The 17,261-nt window shown below is 45.2% G+C and overlaps 1 protein-coding gene across 6 annotated transcripts in view; it reads right to left on the bottom strand.

Moving 5' to 3' along the window:
* pard3bb (par-3 family cell polarity regulator beta b) overlaps positions 1–17,261 on the bottom strand; it is a 193,873-nt gene that overhangs the window by 16,345 nt on the left and 160,267 nt on the right. For all 6 annotated transcript variants that reach the window (XM_035651328.2, XM_035651326.2, XM_035651329.2 and 3 more), the window contains one exon: positions 4,346–4,422. In XM_035651328.2, coding sequence (XP_035507221.2) covers positions 4,346–4,422 — 77 coding nt within the window. The remainder of the gene's footprint in view (positions 1–4,345; positions 4,423–17,261) is intronic.

Below are 17,261 nucleotides of genomic sequence, written 5' to 3'. Positions count from 1 at the left end.
ACAATGGGCTGGTTTGTGTCTGCGGCTGTAAAGTGGTCTGGGAAACCCGCAGGCCTGGTTGGGAGGTCCGAGAGAGAGAGAGAGAGAGAGAGAGAGAGAGAGAGAGAGAGAGACGGAGGGAGGGAGAGAGAGAGAGGGAGGGAGAGACGGAGGGAGGGAGAGACGGAGGGAGAGCGATGCCCGGTTCATTTCCCTCCTTCGACCACAGTGAAATGATATTCAACAATGTCCTTTTCACCCCGAGTTCAGAGGGATGGAGAGAGTGAGAGAGAGGAGAGGAGAAGAGGAGGGGCAGAAAACGAGAGAACGATGGAGGAGAGCAGACGGGCAGAAAGTGGAGGGAAATGAATGAAGAAACAGGACTCAAAGGCAGAGAGTCATCTGCTTTCTAATTACTAGTCATCTGATTATCATTGTAATGAGGAAGTGACAGCCTTCCCAGAAACCTGAACGACAATTTGGATTGGCTCCTTCAACCCAATAAGAGTAGTAACGAGGACAAATGGGAAAGGGTGTTCGACTAATCAAATCTGAGTGTACACGTTGTACTTCCAACAGCAGACAGCTGTTTTATCTGGAGAGCGATGTAAAATCATGTCACATGCATAAAAAAAGCGAGGGCTTCTGAAAACAGTCACCAGCAGAAATAGCTATAATAAATCAAAAAAATAATACAAATTAAATAATATGATGGGCTGAAGGAAGAACAGGACATTTTATGGACCAAACAACTAGTCGATTAATCGAGAAAATAATCAACAGATTAATCCATAATGAAATTGTCGTTAGCTGCAGCCCTAGTGTATTCGTTTAATTTATACTTCCATGTTAACCAGTTGTTCTATTAAGTTGTTTTTCTTCCCTTTCTTTCTTCTTTCTTGGTGACATTATTTCAACGATGACTTTGACTTTGTCCTTTAAAAGATGAATACTTTGGTCGAAAACCCAAACAAACATGTCTACATGTGTGTATGTAAGACAGACGGAGAGAGAGGGGGAGAATGTGCAAATGGGACAGTAATGGCACACACATGGTCGGGGCACAACCAGCTTAAACCCCCCCCCCATAGCCATCTATCGACCCCGGGATGACTTAAACTCACACACACAGGTGCACAGCCACCCACAGTAACAGGCGTGTGCGCATACAAGTCGCTGAAGTTATGCCAAACAGATGTACGTCCATTCTCCAACATAAACCCCAAATTATAGAGTGCTTACAATGTAACCGCAACTTTCCGGGCGGTTTGATCCGAGCCAGGAATGTTTTCTGAATGTCGCACGCCTCTTTCTCTTCACTCTTTTCTACTGAAAAAGATGAAAAAGTCCGCAGCTTTATCTTACGCCATGTTCCTAAAGCACATGAACGTAAATTCCAATCTCAGTCCTAAAACGCACCCGCAGAAATGTCTTCGGATGTTTAAAACCGGGGTTACAACCCCCCCCATCACATGTTGCAGAACCACTGGGTCGCAGCATGACAAGAGTATGAAATGCTCTCATTTATCTGGACCCCGGAGTGAGAGGGGGGGGGGGGATTTTTCTTTAAGGTTGAGCCGGCAAATGTTTAACAGGTTTTCCGGGGTATCAAGAGTGTTTGTCACATGGGCAGAGGTACAGTGACCCTTTCTCACCCTCAGCTGCATGGGTCCTTTGGGGGGTGGGTGGAAGGGGGCGGGGGGAGGGGGTGGATGGAGAAGTAATTTGAAGGAAATGGTAGTCGGCGGAGACCTTTTGGGGGGGGGGGGGGGGGGGGGGTGTGTGTGAAGTGAAAGGACATGTGGTGTCGGGCCTTCCCGTCTTCCCTTTTCCATGAAATCCCAAACACCTCTCAGCTCTTACGGGGAACAAAGAAAAAAAGCACTCTCCGAGAGTGACAAACGTTAAGGGTGTTATTTTCTGACTTCCTCTTCAGGAGAAAAAAAAATGCTCAAACAGATTATGAACATTAAGCATTCAGTAACATCCGACTTATCTGTGTTATCTGTGAGGTCATTTCAGACACGCGAGTCGGAGTAGTCACTGCAAGGTAACTGCTTAAAGTTTGAGGCATTTAAAATCATGTTCAACATAATTTTGTTCCGGCGTATCTTTTTCGAATCGATCAAATTTCTTTAAAACACGGGATGATTTGAAAATGTAGGCAAATACACAACATACCCTTCACCCACTCCTCTGTGGCTCCTGCAGAGTGATATTAGCTGATAGTGTGTTAGGTAAAGTGTTTCTGCTTTAGGCAGGAAAACATCATCTGCTGCTGCTGCTGGGTCATGTTTTAATTTTAGAGCCATCAAGGACTCGTCTCGCTCTCTCACACGCGCGCGCGCGCGCGCACACACACACACACACAAACACGCGCGCACACACCGCTCCAGTTAACTGACTTTGAGTCAAACATACAGTCGCGGCCCTACAGCTATTTCTGGACTCGCTCGCAAATACTACGGACACAAACTCACAAGATACAAACACGCGCGCTCCCTCCCACACACGAGCACAGGTACGCGGGCACGGAGGCTCTAAATGCACACAGACCGGGAGCTAATATGTGTTTTCATAAGGTCAACAGCCCGGATGCGGTTTCCGAACACGATCTATTTCTCCGACTCTCGGGCGCTGAAGTGAAGTGACAGCAGGTGAAAGAGTGCAGACAGAGATGCGGAGGCAGGGAGGGCGGCTAAAAAAAGACAGGAGAGAGGTATGAGTGTGTTTCAGACATGAAATCTGTGAAAAGGATAATATTTTTGGGGATATTCCATGTATTTAGTGCCAGCTCTGTGGTCTTCAGATCAGTGACTGACTAGATACCAGAGGCTGTTATGGCCCCAAGTGCAACACTTACATCGGGTCCGACATCCAATTTCCAGCTTTTAAAAAAAAAGAGATAATTTTCACAAATAACTTTTGCTCGTGTAAGATGGCTCTACAAATCTGCTGCTTGGAAGTTACAGCATTTAAAGCGGCGCTTCTTGTCGTCATTTGTATCTTCATTGCACTTGCACGAATGTCATAAGAAAGACGTACGCTCGGTGACGTGACTGTTTAAAATCAGACTTGAGTCATGTAGACACTGTTTCACAACTGTTACAGGTCAAAAGTGGACAGATTGTCAGAGTGAGTATTAGGGGGAAAAAATGACCCGGGGCCCTTTTCAAACATGAGGCCTACATGTAAAATTGGCCTGGCATTTACAGATTACAGTGCATGTCTCAAAGTGGAAACAGAGACGGGGGTGTACTGTATGTCAGTGTGTGTGTGTGTGTGCGTGTGTCCAATTTCCCAGGGCTTTTTCAGATACCACAGGCAGACCTCAAAACTATCATCACTGCTCTCGCTCCCATCTGCCAAAGTCATCACCCATCTCTCTTTCTCTCTCTCTCACACACACGCACACGCACACACACACACACACACAGACACACACACACACACGAAGGAGGTGTGAAGTAGCCATCCATTCCTCACCATTTTAACAGGAGTGGGAACCTGGCTATAAACTTTCTAACGTTCAAAACTTCTGTCCGTCATTCCACTAACTGACTTCCTCTCTCTCTCTCTCTCTCTCTTTCACACTCAGCTTCGCACAAACAAACACTTGTTGTTGACTTGTTAGTCTGCTGAGGTGACGGTAATAAGAGGGGAAACAAGATGAGGTGAGAGGAGAGGTCGTAACTTTAACTCTTAAACAAGTTCCCTTTATAGAAATGAAAATAATAACGCAGCAGTGTCCGGTTAGTTGAGGTCGTAAAATTGATGGAGAAAAAAAAAAAACTGACGGTGGGTAAGAAGGGAAATGTGGAATTTGGAAGAAAAAAATGAAAGTACAGAGATGCAGAGATGGCTGGGGGTTGATTATTGTGATTGGCCAGTGGACACACACGAAGCACTAATGAGAGAAGGGCCAGTGTTTTGACGAGGTCCGCCTGCCTCCTGAGGACCACGTGCCCTTCACCACAGTGAGCACGGTCAGCTAAAGCAAGGGCAAAGAGCCCTGGGCACAACTCCACTGTTGAAGCAGGGCCATAAAAGACAACGTGAGAGACATTTTACGTGATCACGAGAAGTGTAGCCTTTTTTTCCCAATGAGTATGACACGGTGGCGGGACGTCACAGTCGAGGTAATTAATGTGAAAAAACACTGGTGGGGAGGCAGATCCAGGAGATCCGGGATCAGCTTTCAACCCCTGTATGAGTGTGTCTTCCCCAGGGAGGGGATAGGGTGAGTTCCTGGCTGAGACTGAGGCCTCCGGAGACACACAGAAAGCTATACGGGCTATTTAATTAGAGGCTTTGGAAAGAGAAGAGAAAGGAAGAGAAGAGAAGAGGGAAGGAGAAGAAGCAGTACCTTGGTAAGGAGGCGTATTGACGCTCCACCTCTTCGTAACGTGGTGCCAACCGAGGGTCCGTCCCTCTGCCTGGCATCTGGTGAGGGGAGACAACTCGTTAGACTTGGTGACGTTTTGATGTCTACCATCCTTAAGTACAAAACAACTGTGCTCAACCAAGAGGCCCTTGTTTTCCGTGCTTGTGGGTTTCTGTGTGTGTGTGTGTGTGTGTGTGTGTGTGTGTGCACACGCGTGTGATACAGGGGTAATTTAGGATTGACAAAGGCTAGTTATTAGGGATTTAGAGTCAGAGTTGCAGTCTAACTCTAACCCTTTTTTCAGCGGGGTAGAGTTCGGGGGGATCTCCATCCTAGATTAGGTTACTTCATAACAGGATGGACTCGTCTAGCTGAAACACACACACACACACACACACACACACACACACACACACACACACACACACACACACACAGACGTACGCAGAGTCACGTCTCATCTCCATCTTGGGGGGGGGGGAGATTAAGTCAAGTTGCTGACAGTTCAATCTCTCTTACTCTTCATCTCACTCGTTCTCTCTCTCACCCTCAAATCTAGTATTTCATTCCTCCACTTATTTCCGTTCCACTCCCCCCCCCCCCCCCCCCCCCCACACACACACACACACACACTCTCTCTTACTCTCATGCTCAGAGATTATCTGTGTGTATTCAGCAGGGAGAATCCAGCTGCCATGGTGCTCCTTTAAGAAGCTGACTGAACCCCCAACGACAACCTCAACACACACACACACACACACACACACACACACACACTTTTTCTTTGCAACTTAATATTGTTAATGAGACTCATTTCAATACAATGCAGGGAGAGAGAGAGAGCAGGATATGAGTGACTGCAGTAACTCATAAATGCTGAACTCTAGTGATGAAAATAATACGACTAATACGCAGAACTACACAGTCCCTCCAGGGTCTGATGTAATGCAGAGTCTCTGAAAATAGCCCATCAAATTTATTCTATCACATCTGCCACTGTAAAAATTGAGCTTTTTTTTGGGGATAGCGCCCGTCTCCGTCTGCTAAAATTGCAAAGCCCATACATAACACGCTCTTTCTTTCAACCATGGTCACCATGTTCCCACAGTGGGGGGAAAAGAAAAAGCATAAGGGGCGCTATCAGATCCAAAAGGACATAATGGAAGGAGGACGAAGTGAATGTGTGTGTCGCAAGTGGTGAAGACAAATGGTTGAAGGTTTCACAGAAAACCAGGTTCTTCTTCTCCCTTCGACTGAGGGTAATGGTGTCGACGTGAAGGGTGCTGAGGATTAGATATTACTGACCACGACTCTTCTTCACGCGCCGTCTCTACTCTTTCTCTGTTTTCCAGGGAACGACGCCAAGAGGCATATAGAGCACCTGTCGGTATAGCTTCAATATCTCAGGTGGAGGGACGTCGGCATATTAGGAAGGAACAGAGAGGCCGAGTGAAAGAATAAAACAAAAATGGGATGGAGAAGAAAGGAAAGGAAAGAGAGATAGGGCGAATAAGGGGGTAAATGAGTTAAAGAGAGCGGGTGAGGGGAGAAATTGAAAGATATGAGGCCTCTGAGCAGGGGAAGGGAGAGAGAAGAGGTGGTGAATCACAAAACGAGGGGGGTGAATGGGGTGAAGACGGAGAAGACAGAGTTCAGAGGTGAAAGGGAAATTAGAGACACGATTTAAACAAGATGTTAAAAGGGTGGAAGTGGAGAGGCGACGGGGTGGAATGACTGCAACATCTGGTGGCGGCTGAGAGACGACTGAGGGGATGGTGAGGAAAAAAAGCGAAGTCATGAACGGAAGGGGGGGGGGGGGGGTTAGGGGGGAAGGCAGGTGTCGAAGAGAAAGCAGTTAGAATAGTTTTGATAGACGCGTCAAGGGGATGAAGCTGCGATCACGCCGCATTTCGTCTGTCGTCAAGAAAAGAGGGCGGAACCAAAGATGCCCGAGTCCGACCTCCCTTCCCTTCCTCGTCTGTGGCTCTCAGGCAAAGCACATTGGTCCTTACGTGAAAACACACATTTCTACAAAGCAGGTCACAAACACAAATGCATCACTGTTTGAGCGAAAGTAATTTACGGAAAGAGCTGCAAACATCACTCAAACGCGAGTAAACTGCGCATTTTATTGTGGACTATTTTTAGCCGCAGACAAATACCCATTTCTGCGTATGTGGCCGCGGTAATGTGGCATTGGATTAAACTCCGGCAGCCGCGTCCATGGCAATGAACGAGCATGTTTCTGCAGCTTTTGCGGCTCATTTGTATGTCCTTACGAAATTTCTTGGACAACAATGGGGCTCAGAGGAATACAATATATCCGGCTTTGGCCACAAGCGGCATTGGCTGTTAGTTGGGATCAATTTACTGTTGATTTTCGGTCTTTTCATGGGATATTTGTAGTCAATGAGGAGGAAAGCTACAGTTTTTTCTAGCATTGTCCTTTAGAAGGAAGCGTAACCTGAGTGGAGGGGATGCTCCAGTGCAGTACAGTCTTTGTCTGTTGCCATACCCATGATGGAGAGCAGCTGTGACACGGGCTGAGTAAACAGAGATGAATTTGCAATAAATGTGCATGGGGTAAATATGGTGTACAGGGAGAAAAAAATGAATAATTAAAGGTATCATTAATCGTCATCGTTAACATTAAAGTAACGGTATCAGTGTGTTGATGTTTGAGAATAAATTAAGTTTAGTTCATGCACAAACATAGAGGTGTTTGATTCACGGGAAGCGCGGGACTACGCACCCTAGAGCATCCAGGTTTTTTTTCGTACATTTTGCAATGTGAAAAACCTTTTTTTAGGCGAAGGTAACACATAAAACATAATGTACTACTGAAATATGCTTATAGCTGAAAATGTGACAATCCCAAAAATCATTCAGTCACAGCTTGAAGATCCTGTGGGCTGAACAACTTGCCAGCTTCAACTACAGCTGCCTGCTACTGGTCTGTCTGTATATCTGTGTGTGTGTGTGTGTGTGTGTGTGTGTGTGTGTGTGTAAGAGAGACAGAGAGATGCTGTGAGTTGACTCTCAGCATTCATAACTGTGACAGGAGTACAGTGCAGTGCAAACACTATGACGGCTGAACTTGTGGGGGGACACACTGTACACACCTTCTCTCTTTCCCGTTATGCACGCACCCACGCCCACACACACACACACACACACACAAACAGACACACACACACGCAGAAGTTGCCTGCAAAAAATGTACCTACATGTGCACACAATCCATTTTTCCAACACAAATGAAATGCAGCTACTGTTCACACACACATGACAAGGCGTCTCTCACACACGCAGCAAAGATACACACCCATCTCTCACTCTAGACACACATACACTTGTACAGACTCACACACACACTTAAAACACAACCCCCCCCCCCCCACCCCCCCTCCCTCGCAGACGACCGTGGTAGCGTAGCACACTGGTTGGGGTAATGGTCTAGTGAAAAACCATTTCACGGCATGGCGAGCAGAGGAGAGGCGGGGAGGAGAGCGCGGAAATCAAGCAGAAGAGACTGATACTGAGGGGAGAGGGAGCAGACACACACACAAACTGTCACAAATCCGCGCGCACGCACACACACACACACACACACACACAGACCTGCACAGGAGCACACACTGTAAGAGGGGCTCATCTCTCCTTTCAACAGACCCTTCAATTTACCCATAAAACACACCACACCATCACTTTCCGCGCTGCTGACACACATTCATCCTCTCTCTCTTTCTTAAAGTCTATCTCACACACACACACACACACACACACACACGGAGAGGCTCAAACGTCCTACCCTTCTCACTCGAGCAGTTTCAAGGATTTCAGAGGGATCTAGATCGACATGAAGTATTTGGTGCTTGCATACTGCCTCAACGAGAGCACTTAGTCCAAATGGGAGGCCTCTCTTTTTTTCTCTCCTCTCCCCTCAACACTTTTTCGTCTTCCTCTGCACTCCTTCATCATCCTCCTCTCCCTCCTCTCTCCGTCCTGCCTCGCTCCCTCTCTCCCTGTAATGTACACACCTCATCCTTTCCCTCCATTAACCGACTCTCGTTAAGAGAAATAATGCGCTCCTCTGAGTAATGTTCAATCCCCTTCCCTTGCTCTCAGTTAATATCTTTTTTTCCCCTCCTATATCTCAGATGATATGTTTTATCATTCCACCTTCCCTTTTACTTTCCTTCCATCTATCACTGACGCCTCATTTTTTACGACTCTCGTTTCACCACGCTCCTGTTCCACTCAACTCCGTCCTTCTTTTTCCGCATCCTTTCCACCGGTTGTCATGCGGACCCCTCCCCAAAAAAAAGGAACAGTGCAATCTCTGTCAGTCACCTAACAGAGAGGAGGAGCAGGCTTCCCTCTTCTGTTGCCTGCTTCCTCCTTCCATGCATTTCTTTCGTGTCCATGTCCTTCTTTCACTTTCAACGTCCTTTCCTCCTTCTGTACTGTACGTCGATAAAAAAATGATTTTCTCCTTTTTCCCTCTATTGTGCCCCCCACCCACCACCACCACCACCACCCAGCCTCCCACCCCAGCAGAAATCGATGAATAAGGGAAGGCTGGTTCTAATCCGTATCAGACATATCGCTCTGCTCAGCCAGCACTTTGAGCTGACTCAATTAAAGCACGGCTCGGAAGAGGCCGCGGTCCCTTTGTGTGAGTGGCACTGCGGCGTGTGATATACCTAATGCCTTGCCAGCTGCATATGGGTGTGATGGGTGTGTTTGGATGAGGGCCACCTGATAGAGTTTGAGACTGCAAATAAGTGATGATGTGCACGTTACGATGATGAGACACTGTGAACTTAAACTCCCGTTCCTTCGGAACAAATCCACAAATCTGGATTTTGATGGAAGATACAGTATACTGTACGTCCGGAGTGCACCACTGGGACAGTGTCCACGTTGACACACAAACTTTCACTACAAGCTCCCTGCGCTGAAAGAGACAGGAGCTTAAACCTGTGAAGAAGTGTTTCAGACTTATGTTGAAAAAAACAGCATGAGGAAACTACTCTGTTTACTGAACATTGGAGCATGGAAACCTTTCCAAGCAATAACACAAAATAAAATTATGAAACGGAATATGAGCATAACGCCTCCTTTAATTCTTATGAATCGAAACTAAAACACAGTTACAATACATTATTAACTGAAATAAATTACAATTAACAAGCAAAACTATCATGTATCTAAATATCTTTACTATCTCATATAAATACAAATGTATTATCTTATGTTGTAGCCCTCACTGCATGTACAGTTTTCACAGCGCAAACAACCGCATTACCATTTTTTTAACTCGGTTTTACATTTACAAAATAGCCAAAAAATAACCACCATTTTTTTTTTTTTTTTAAGTAAAAGCTTTAAAAGCTTGTTAAAGCTTCCACTCAGGCTTGTCACGCGTTTTAAAAACTGCTTCTGGCAACACCTGGCTGTGTGCTACAAGCTGGATTTTGTCACCAACAGCCAAATTCGTTGTGATTACTTCACCCCAGGCGTGCTCGTAGGCATCTACAAACAGGGAAATCCACGCGTACACAACCACATACTCAATCACAACCCTGCACAACCACACCCGGGTGCGTTAAATAGATTTAATGAACCGCGCGAAACCAGAGTCACATCGGTAATATGTGATCTTAGTCTCGAGTGAGGGAGAGAAGATGCAACACCTGTCTCATGAGGTGGGCTAGGCTTCAGCTCGGCACGCATCAGAGAGAAATCCCACGATCTTCAAACCAGATGTCGATCTGCTTTCCTTTTTCAAGCTTCCTTTCCAAACTCAGAACTGTTTAAGCTTCTACATTTCGTAGCCTCTATGCCTCTCCGGGCCGTAGGCAATGAGCTGTGATGACAGTCACTCAAGCAATAAAAAAGAAACACCAAGGAGACACGGTGAAACAAGCTCATTCACCCTGTTACACTCCGCCCCCCCCCCCCTCCCCCCCACTTCTAACCATCCACGCATACTTCCTTCCATTCATTCACCCCTGCCCTGCTTCACAATCCCCCCCCCCCCCCCCCCGGTTTTTATTATTCTCTCAATAACTGCATCCGTTCACTGCATACCATCCTTCCTTCCATCCGTCCATTCAGTTATTCATTTAGAGAAAGCCGTAATTGCAGCTGCTGGTGAAAAGCCATCCATTTTCCCCCGGGCTAATTACTACAAGCTCTTGACAAAGTAGCTCTAAAGTAGGGAGAGTCGACAAGCACAGTCACAAGAACATGCTAATTGACATTCACATACAAGTTCACCTCTGCGAACGCGCACACACACACACACACACAGCTAGTCTAATGAGGATTTCCTGTAGCTCATCATTATTCTAATGTGTGTGTTAACCACACAAGAGACGGCCGCTCTGCCAGAGTCAACGACATGTGCGCGTCTCGTCCACCGCTCCCCGTTGGATGGCGGCATCATTATATCCAGATATCCAGTTTTTTTGGCATTCGTCAAAGGGACATTTGGTGAAATCTGCTCATTTGATGTGAGACCGATGCCGCCGTCATCTGTTTTTTTTTTTAAATATATAAGTGAAGCGACAGTGAGCAGCTGGTTAACCAAAGAGAAACAGCTACCCTGTCCCAACAGAACAAAATTCACACACCAGCACCTTTGAAGCTCATTAATTAATAAGTTATATCTATAAAAAAAAAAAGTGTAAAAACGTTCCTCTCCCTTGTTAGAACAAGCCTCAGTGAAGTCTGTCATTCTCCCTCTCGCCTCATAACGTAGCATGTTCTCCTGTGGGTGAGAGCGATCCATGGGCCATGTGATCAAACTGATACCACATATTAATACACAGATCTGAGTCCAAAGGCAGTGAAATGAGACCCGAGTCCAACCCAAATTAGACCCGAGGAGTAATTTGGAACAGGCCAGTTTTCAGTTTCTCAGAAGTGAGTGGACCGGCGGAGATCTATAGCTTGTTGGTGCGTTTTGTTGCCTCTGGACTAGAGCTAAGCTGTTTCCCTCTGTTTCCAGTCTGTACTTTGGTATTACCATACAAATGCTATTATTCTTCTCATCTCATACTCCATCGGGAGGGAAATAGGTGCCAGTATGCCTTTAAAGGGCAATATGGAACCAAATATACAGCATATTCATATACTATCTTCATAGGGTAGCTCAAGATTAATAATACACTTTTAATGATAAGATAGAGATTAAAAAAATAATAAATTCAACAGATTTCCATCGTAAAACATATATTCGATTTTTTTTTGCTTTTCTAAGCTTTGAAATAAAATCTATTGGACTGGATTACTCACCTGCTTGGAGCATTGTGATTCGTCTTTGGGCAAATAATATGTTCATGTGGTGTGTGTGTGTGTGTACTTATAAAACACAGTATAAGCCGGACAGTGAAGTTTCACAACCATAAATCTCAGCACCCGCGCCGGCACCGGCAAAGTAATCGCTGAGTCACTGCTATTGATCAACAGCCCCACCAGACCTTCCGCAGACATGAAGCATTCTGGTCCTTTTGTGCCGTCGGATTGTAAAAATCTCACTCGAGTGGCAGTCCACGAGGGGCGAGGGGTGACGGACACCGAGAGTGAGAGAAAAAGGCAGGGGGAGATATCGAAAAGAGTAAAGAATAATCACGGGCAAACTTTGTTTGTTTACAGCAGCACAAAGAAGCGCGAACGCTCTTTTTTCACAAACCCCTTCGTCCCGCTCAAATGTCAGCAGAGCACCGGAATAAAGGGCTGAGAATTAAGACGGGAGCACAGTTAAATGTCACAGCGCCGTTGAGCCTCTGGTACAATTAAGACCACAGAAGGTCAATTTTCCCCAAAGCACGCGGCTAAGAGCGTCTCCCATGAATACAGTGATTAATACCACTTAATGCAAAGCATATCCTGTTTATTAAGTGTAGGTCTGTGAGGGAGCGGAGGAGACGGCATATCAAGTTGGGTTTGTGTGTGTTTGTATGTATATCAATCAAATTAATTCCATTTTTTTTTTTTTTAATGGCATTTAAAAGTGATCAAGCGCGCAGCATCCCAATAAACACAAAGACACAGGTTGCAGTGATCAGGAAGTGAGCGGTCTCTCGTCATTTTAATTTATCTTATCATATCAATACAGTATACCTTGTCTGGCCTTTTAGAGATACTCTTATTGGGTCCCATCATTTTTATAAAAAAAATGATTAAACTAAGAACAGGTTTAAAATAAATGAAAAATTGTAAATAAAAATGTGAATAAACTTCATAATATTCCTGATAATAAAACACAGAGCGAAGTTGAATGAAGGAAAAAAGACAGATCACCACACATTTTTGATTCCTGCAGGTAACGCCTGCGAGAGAGGGGGCGGCTGCTTTCTCAGCCTGTGCCTGTAAGTTTACAAAGATTAGAAAACAGATATGTGGCAAATTCACGTATCTTTCTAGCATGGTTGTAACAATGCACTATTAGCCAAACAAGCACACTGGTTGTGAAAAACATTGCACGATGATGGGAGCAGCAGAAATATCACTGATTAACGCGTGTTTACCATGAATACACATTGAAACGTTCACTTGCCACTGTACTCCACATCTGGGCTGTGAGAGTATTCGTCAGGGAGCGGAGGCTGCGGACACCAAAATGTGTTTGAAACAGTTCAGCAGTTTTTTTCCAGTTAATTTTTCCCAGGTGCTGTGCCCAACACTTAGAACGGTATTTTAAAACCCCCGTGTGAATGTATGGCGCATGTAAACAACGTGTTTGTTTTTTCTCAGGCAGTCTTTTGCGATGTGTTGACTGTATTGCACATCAAACGCGACAAATGGAAACAGGATTTATTGCCAGCACAAGTGCACAAAATGCAATAGCATTGGTAGTAAATGACCTTGACCTTCAGCTTTTGAGTTAATGCTTGAATCACAAATCTACTCTCACACAGTTCCGTGGGTGGCTTGCTTTGTTCTGAGACTGCACCAAAGAACTGCACCAAAGTCGGCGTGGAAATGGACTGACACCGCCTCCGGCTGTTTAGTCTGCACCCGAGTTCAACTGACAGCTTTTCACACCAGCCCAAATATACTGCAACTAAATGGGCAAACACTGCAGTTTCTTTGAACTGGCTGAGAACAAGTTAGGTGTGAGAAAACACCTAACTCGGACTGTTTTCCTTTCGGCGAAGGGCAAACTTTTTTTTTTGTCCCTATATGGGAATTGAGTCCACGTTGTGAGAAAGTGTTAACAAATTCTGAACTTGAACTGTGAAATATGATCTTCCTGTTCCCCGTGTAGCTATTTTTGTAAGTGTGTGTATATTTTATATGTATACGTATATATTTTAGGAAGAGAGAGTGAGCAAAGTAAGGGATATAAATGAGAGAAGGGAAACGGTGAGCGTGGTGGGAGAGAGCTAGAGAGAGAGAGAGAGATGGGGATAAATAAACGATAGTAAGAAGGAACGTAAGGCGATAACAGAGAGGCGAGGATTAGTCTGTGCTGGAAAGCTTTTGGAGAAACGCACGCATGCACACGCGCGCACACACACACAATATTCATGTGTGCACACATTACCGAGTACACATCCTTACGACATGGACACATATATGCAATATAAAATATTAAATCAAAAGATGGAGCAGACACAAAATAAAACACACACACACACACACACACACACACACACACACACACACACACACACACACACACACACACAGGTTTATCCAAACCTTAGTGTTCTTAACAGTTAAGCTTGTCCTTGAAAGTGCAATGTGGGGAGTTGATAAGGGGAGAGAGAGAGAGAGAGAGAGAGAGAGAGAGAGAGAGATTCTGGGTTATGGAACACATAGCGGGACAGAGAGGAGGGCGAGGAGGAAGGAGGGCTGAAAAAAAAAGGGAAGCCAGATAATTTGGTTACGTCTAAGCCTCCTCGCTGCCACCCAGATAGTATATCCCTCTCCCTATACCCACCCGCTCTCCATCTGTGTGCCACACTCCGTCTCTGTAGCCCAAAACTTCCAGACTTAAAAAAGTCCCCCTTTGAGGATTAGGGGGAACAAAGAAAGGTGAATTCCAAGGAAGACTGAGAGAGAGGAAGAGAGAGAGAGAGAGAGAGAGAGAGAGAGAGAGAGAGAGAGAGAGAGAGGTTCAGGTTAAAGGGGACAAAATCTATACCTGACAGAGACGTGGAGATGATGGGAGAGAGGATGGGGGCAGCAGAGATGAGAGAAAGTTTCATTTTTTTGAACCCCCTCTACCATTTTTGATAATGTCAGCAGGAAAAAGGTAGGAAAAACCTGCACTGGCTTCTTTTTTATTTGTGGATTCTTGAATAATTTATTTATTTCTCTATGATATCTCAGGAGCAGGACTTAGCATAAGCACATAAGAGCAGCACAGCCACCTTTTCTACTGTGCGCGAATGTATGCATGCGCTGAATATGAGGCTGAAAATATAACTTTTTTTTTTATTTTACATTGCGTGTGTGTGCGCGGCAGTGGGAGCAGGTGGCTGCCGTGGCAGGTTAGATGGAGCAGTAATAGCATGAAAGTGACACTTTTCGCTCTCTGCCTCCTCCACGCACCCTCTTCCTCTCTCCGATGATTGGCTCCGGTCGGGGGGGGGGGGGGTGGCGGCTGACGGCCAGGGTGTCTTTTGATTCTGTCCCGTATTTCCAATATTTTTCATGTCGTCTAATCTCATGAAAGTCTTGACCTCTCTCTCTTCCATTGTCTCCTCCGTCACACTGTTCCAGTCTAAACATGTTCTATATCTTGTCCTCTCCAGGTTTACATCGCTCTTTTCCCCTCCCTGCTCATCTCCTCTGTTTTGTCTTCTCGTCTCGTTTCGTCTGACAGCCCGCCATTTCTATCTGGGCTGTTCCAGGAACGCTGGGACGTTTGGGTCTCTCCTCACCTCCACTGCTCCCCAGCGTGCATTATCAATCCCCAATACAGTGATTCAAGTGAGCGAGAAAAAAACACTCTCATTTTAAAACTGGGATGGGCGAGTCTAAATTTGCCTAACATACGATATTTCAATAAACAATGTAAATACTGTATACTTCAACTTTGCATGAAAGTATTTCAGTAATAATAATGTCATAGTAATAAATATTTAACATTTTTAATATATTGCTTGTGGGAGGGGTTTGTTTTAATGTTGTTGGTGAAAGGACGAGGGAAAAAGAGAGAAATGAAGTGTGGAAATGGTGGCAATATTTGCTTTTGTGCTGGACGGAGGAAGAAATCCACTTGCCGCACTGGCTTTTTGTTGGACGTGTGGACATGTACACGTGTACAGGCACGCACACCCCAAGGTGAGATGTTCTTTCTTCGGATCTCAAGTGAAAAGCGATGCACAGGAAAAAGCACATTAGCCATGACGAACTCTCTTTTTTGTGGCTGGCTGCCTTAAAAACATACTTCATCTATTTCACAATGTATCTGAAAAAAGGTTCAGTATATTTGGGCAGGTTTTGTACACACACAAAAAAATCTCTATAATCCCGACAGAGAAATGAGAAACATCATCGAGCAGTTTTCACTTTGTCGGAAAAGCTCCGACTTGGCTGAAGGGTCAGATATTACCTTCAGCGCAAGGGTGGATAGTGTCATCTCGACCACATACCCTCTTAGAAATAGAGACGGACGTTTTCTTGCAGACACAAGCGGTCTGCTGCGGATTGGCCAGGATGTAGACCTAGCTCTGGTCCAGGTGGGGCGGAGAGGGTGACGGGCAGAGGAGGAGAACAGAATTGGAGAAAGAAGGATGGACGGGAAAGAATGAGAAATGTAAGGAGAGAGCGAGATAGGGATTAGAAACCCTCTGAAAGGCAGTCACTTAATTTCCTGGCTTACCTGGCTACGATTATCTCCTGGGTGGGAACGGGAACGTTTGATGTCCTGGGACCAGACTAATCCTTGGTGACTAACCTCAACCTCTCATTTCCTCCGGATTAGCTCACTCTGCTACTTAATAAAAAAGTTGAAGGTGGACAGATATTAACCCAACGGTGGAGGAGAGGAAAGAGAGTGAGGAACACTGTGTCTCTCTCTTTCTCCGACTGTGGAGGAGGCTGTCCTCGCAGAATCAATGTTAGCGTTCGTCATTTGTTCAAACATTTTAAATCACCGATGCCTCGTGTTTCCTAACAAGAAGCTCTTGTGGCTTCGTGAATAATGAATGGCGGTCTCTGAGAAGGCAAAGGTGGAAGTGGGGCCACGTTGTCGCAGCGCCAGAAAACCTCACGTAGAGCCAGCAAAACCTCATGAGGAGAAGACTGAGTTGCACAAAGGCTCTTATTTTGACACAAAACACTACAGTTTTCTCATTGTTTGATTCATTTAATCCTGGTCGCAATAATTTCCTGACCTTCACTAACCAGTTCAACATTTGTATGCATAATTAAAAGAAAGAAAAAAAAGAGTATTTAATGGGAACTGTGCTTCTTTTATCAACAAATGAAGTGAGCGGTGCCTTCAAAAGGACCCACCATCGTTCATGTACTTTAGACAGCGGGGGCTCCTTTCATTTGACCGATCGCATGCCTTTGTGTCTATCAGTAAACGTAGAAAGTTATTGTTCAATCAATGTTATTCATGCCAAATGGAGAAAACTCACAAGTAATGGAGATAGTCATAACGTATCGTAAAAAAAAACAACCTACGGCATTTCCCGGGTTGGGATCACTAACCTACCTACCTACTTACCCATCCATCCATCTATCTAATATTTAACATAATTTTGGTCTGGGATTGAAAAAACGTGTATAGAGGTGAGACTGTTTGTTCCTTGTAAAATGCGCTTACTGTACCATTAGCACCGAAAGGCAGCAGAGGCACTGAAACTGAACGGAGCGACGTTTTGTTAAAGCATTTACCGAATGTCTGAAAATTAACTAAAATTTA

The sequence above is a fragment of the Scophthalmus maximus genome, chromosome 14, assembly GCF_022379125.1.
Source record: "Scophthalmus maximus strain ysfricsl-2021 chromosome 14, ASM2237912v1, whole genome shotgun sequence".
Lineage (NCBI taxonomy): Eukaryota > Metazoa > Chordata > Actinopteri > Pleuronectiformes > Scophthalmidae > Scophthalmus > Scophthalmus maximus.
This window is presented reverse-complemented; position numbering and strand designations above follow the sequence as displayed.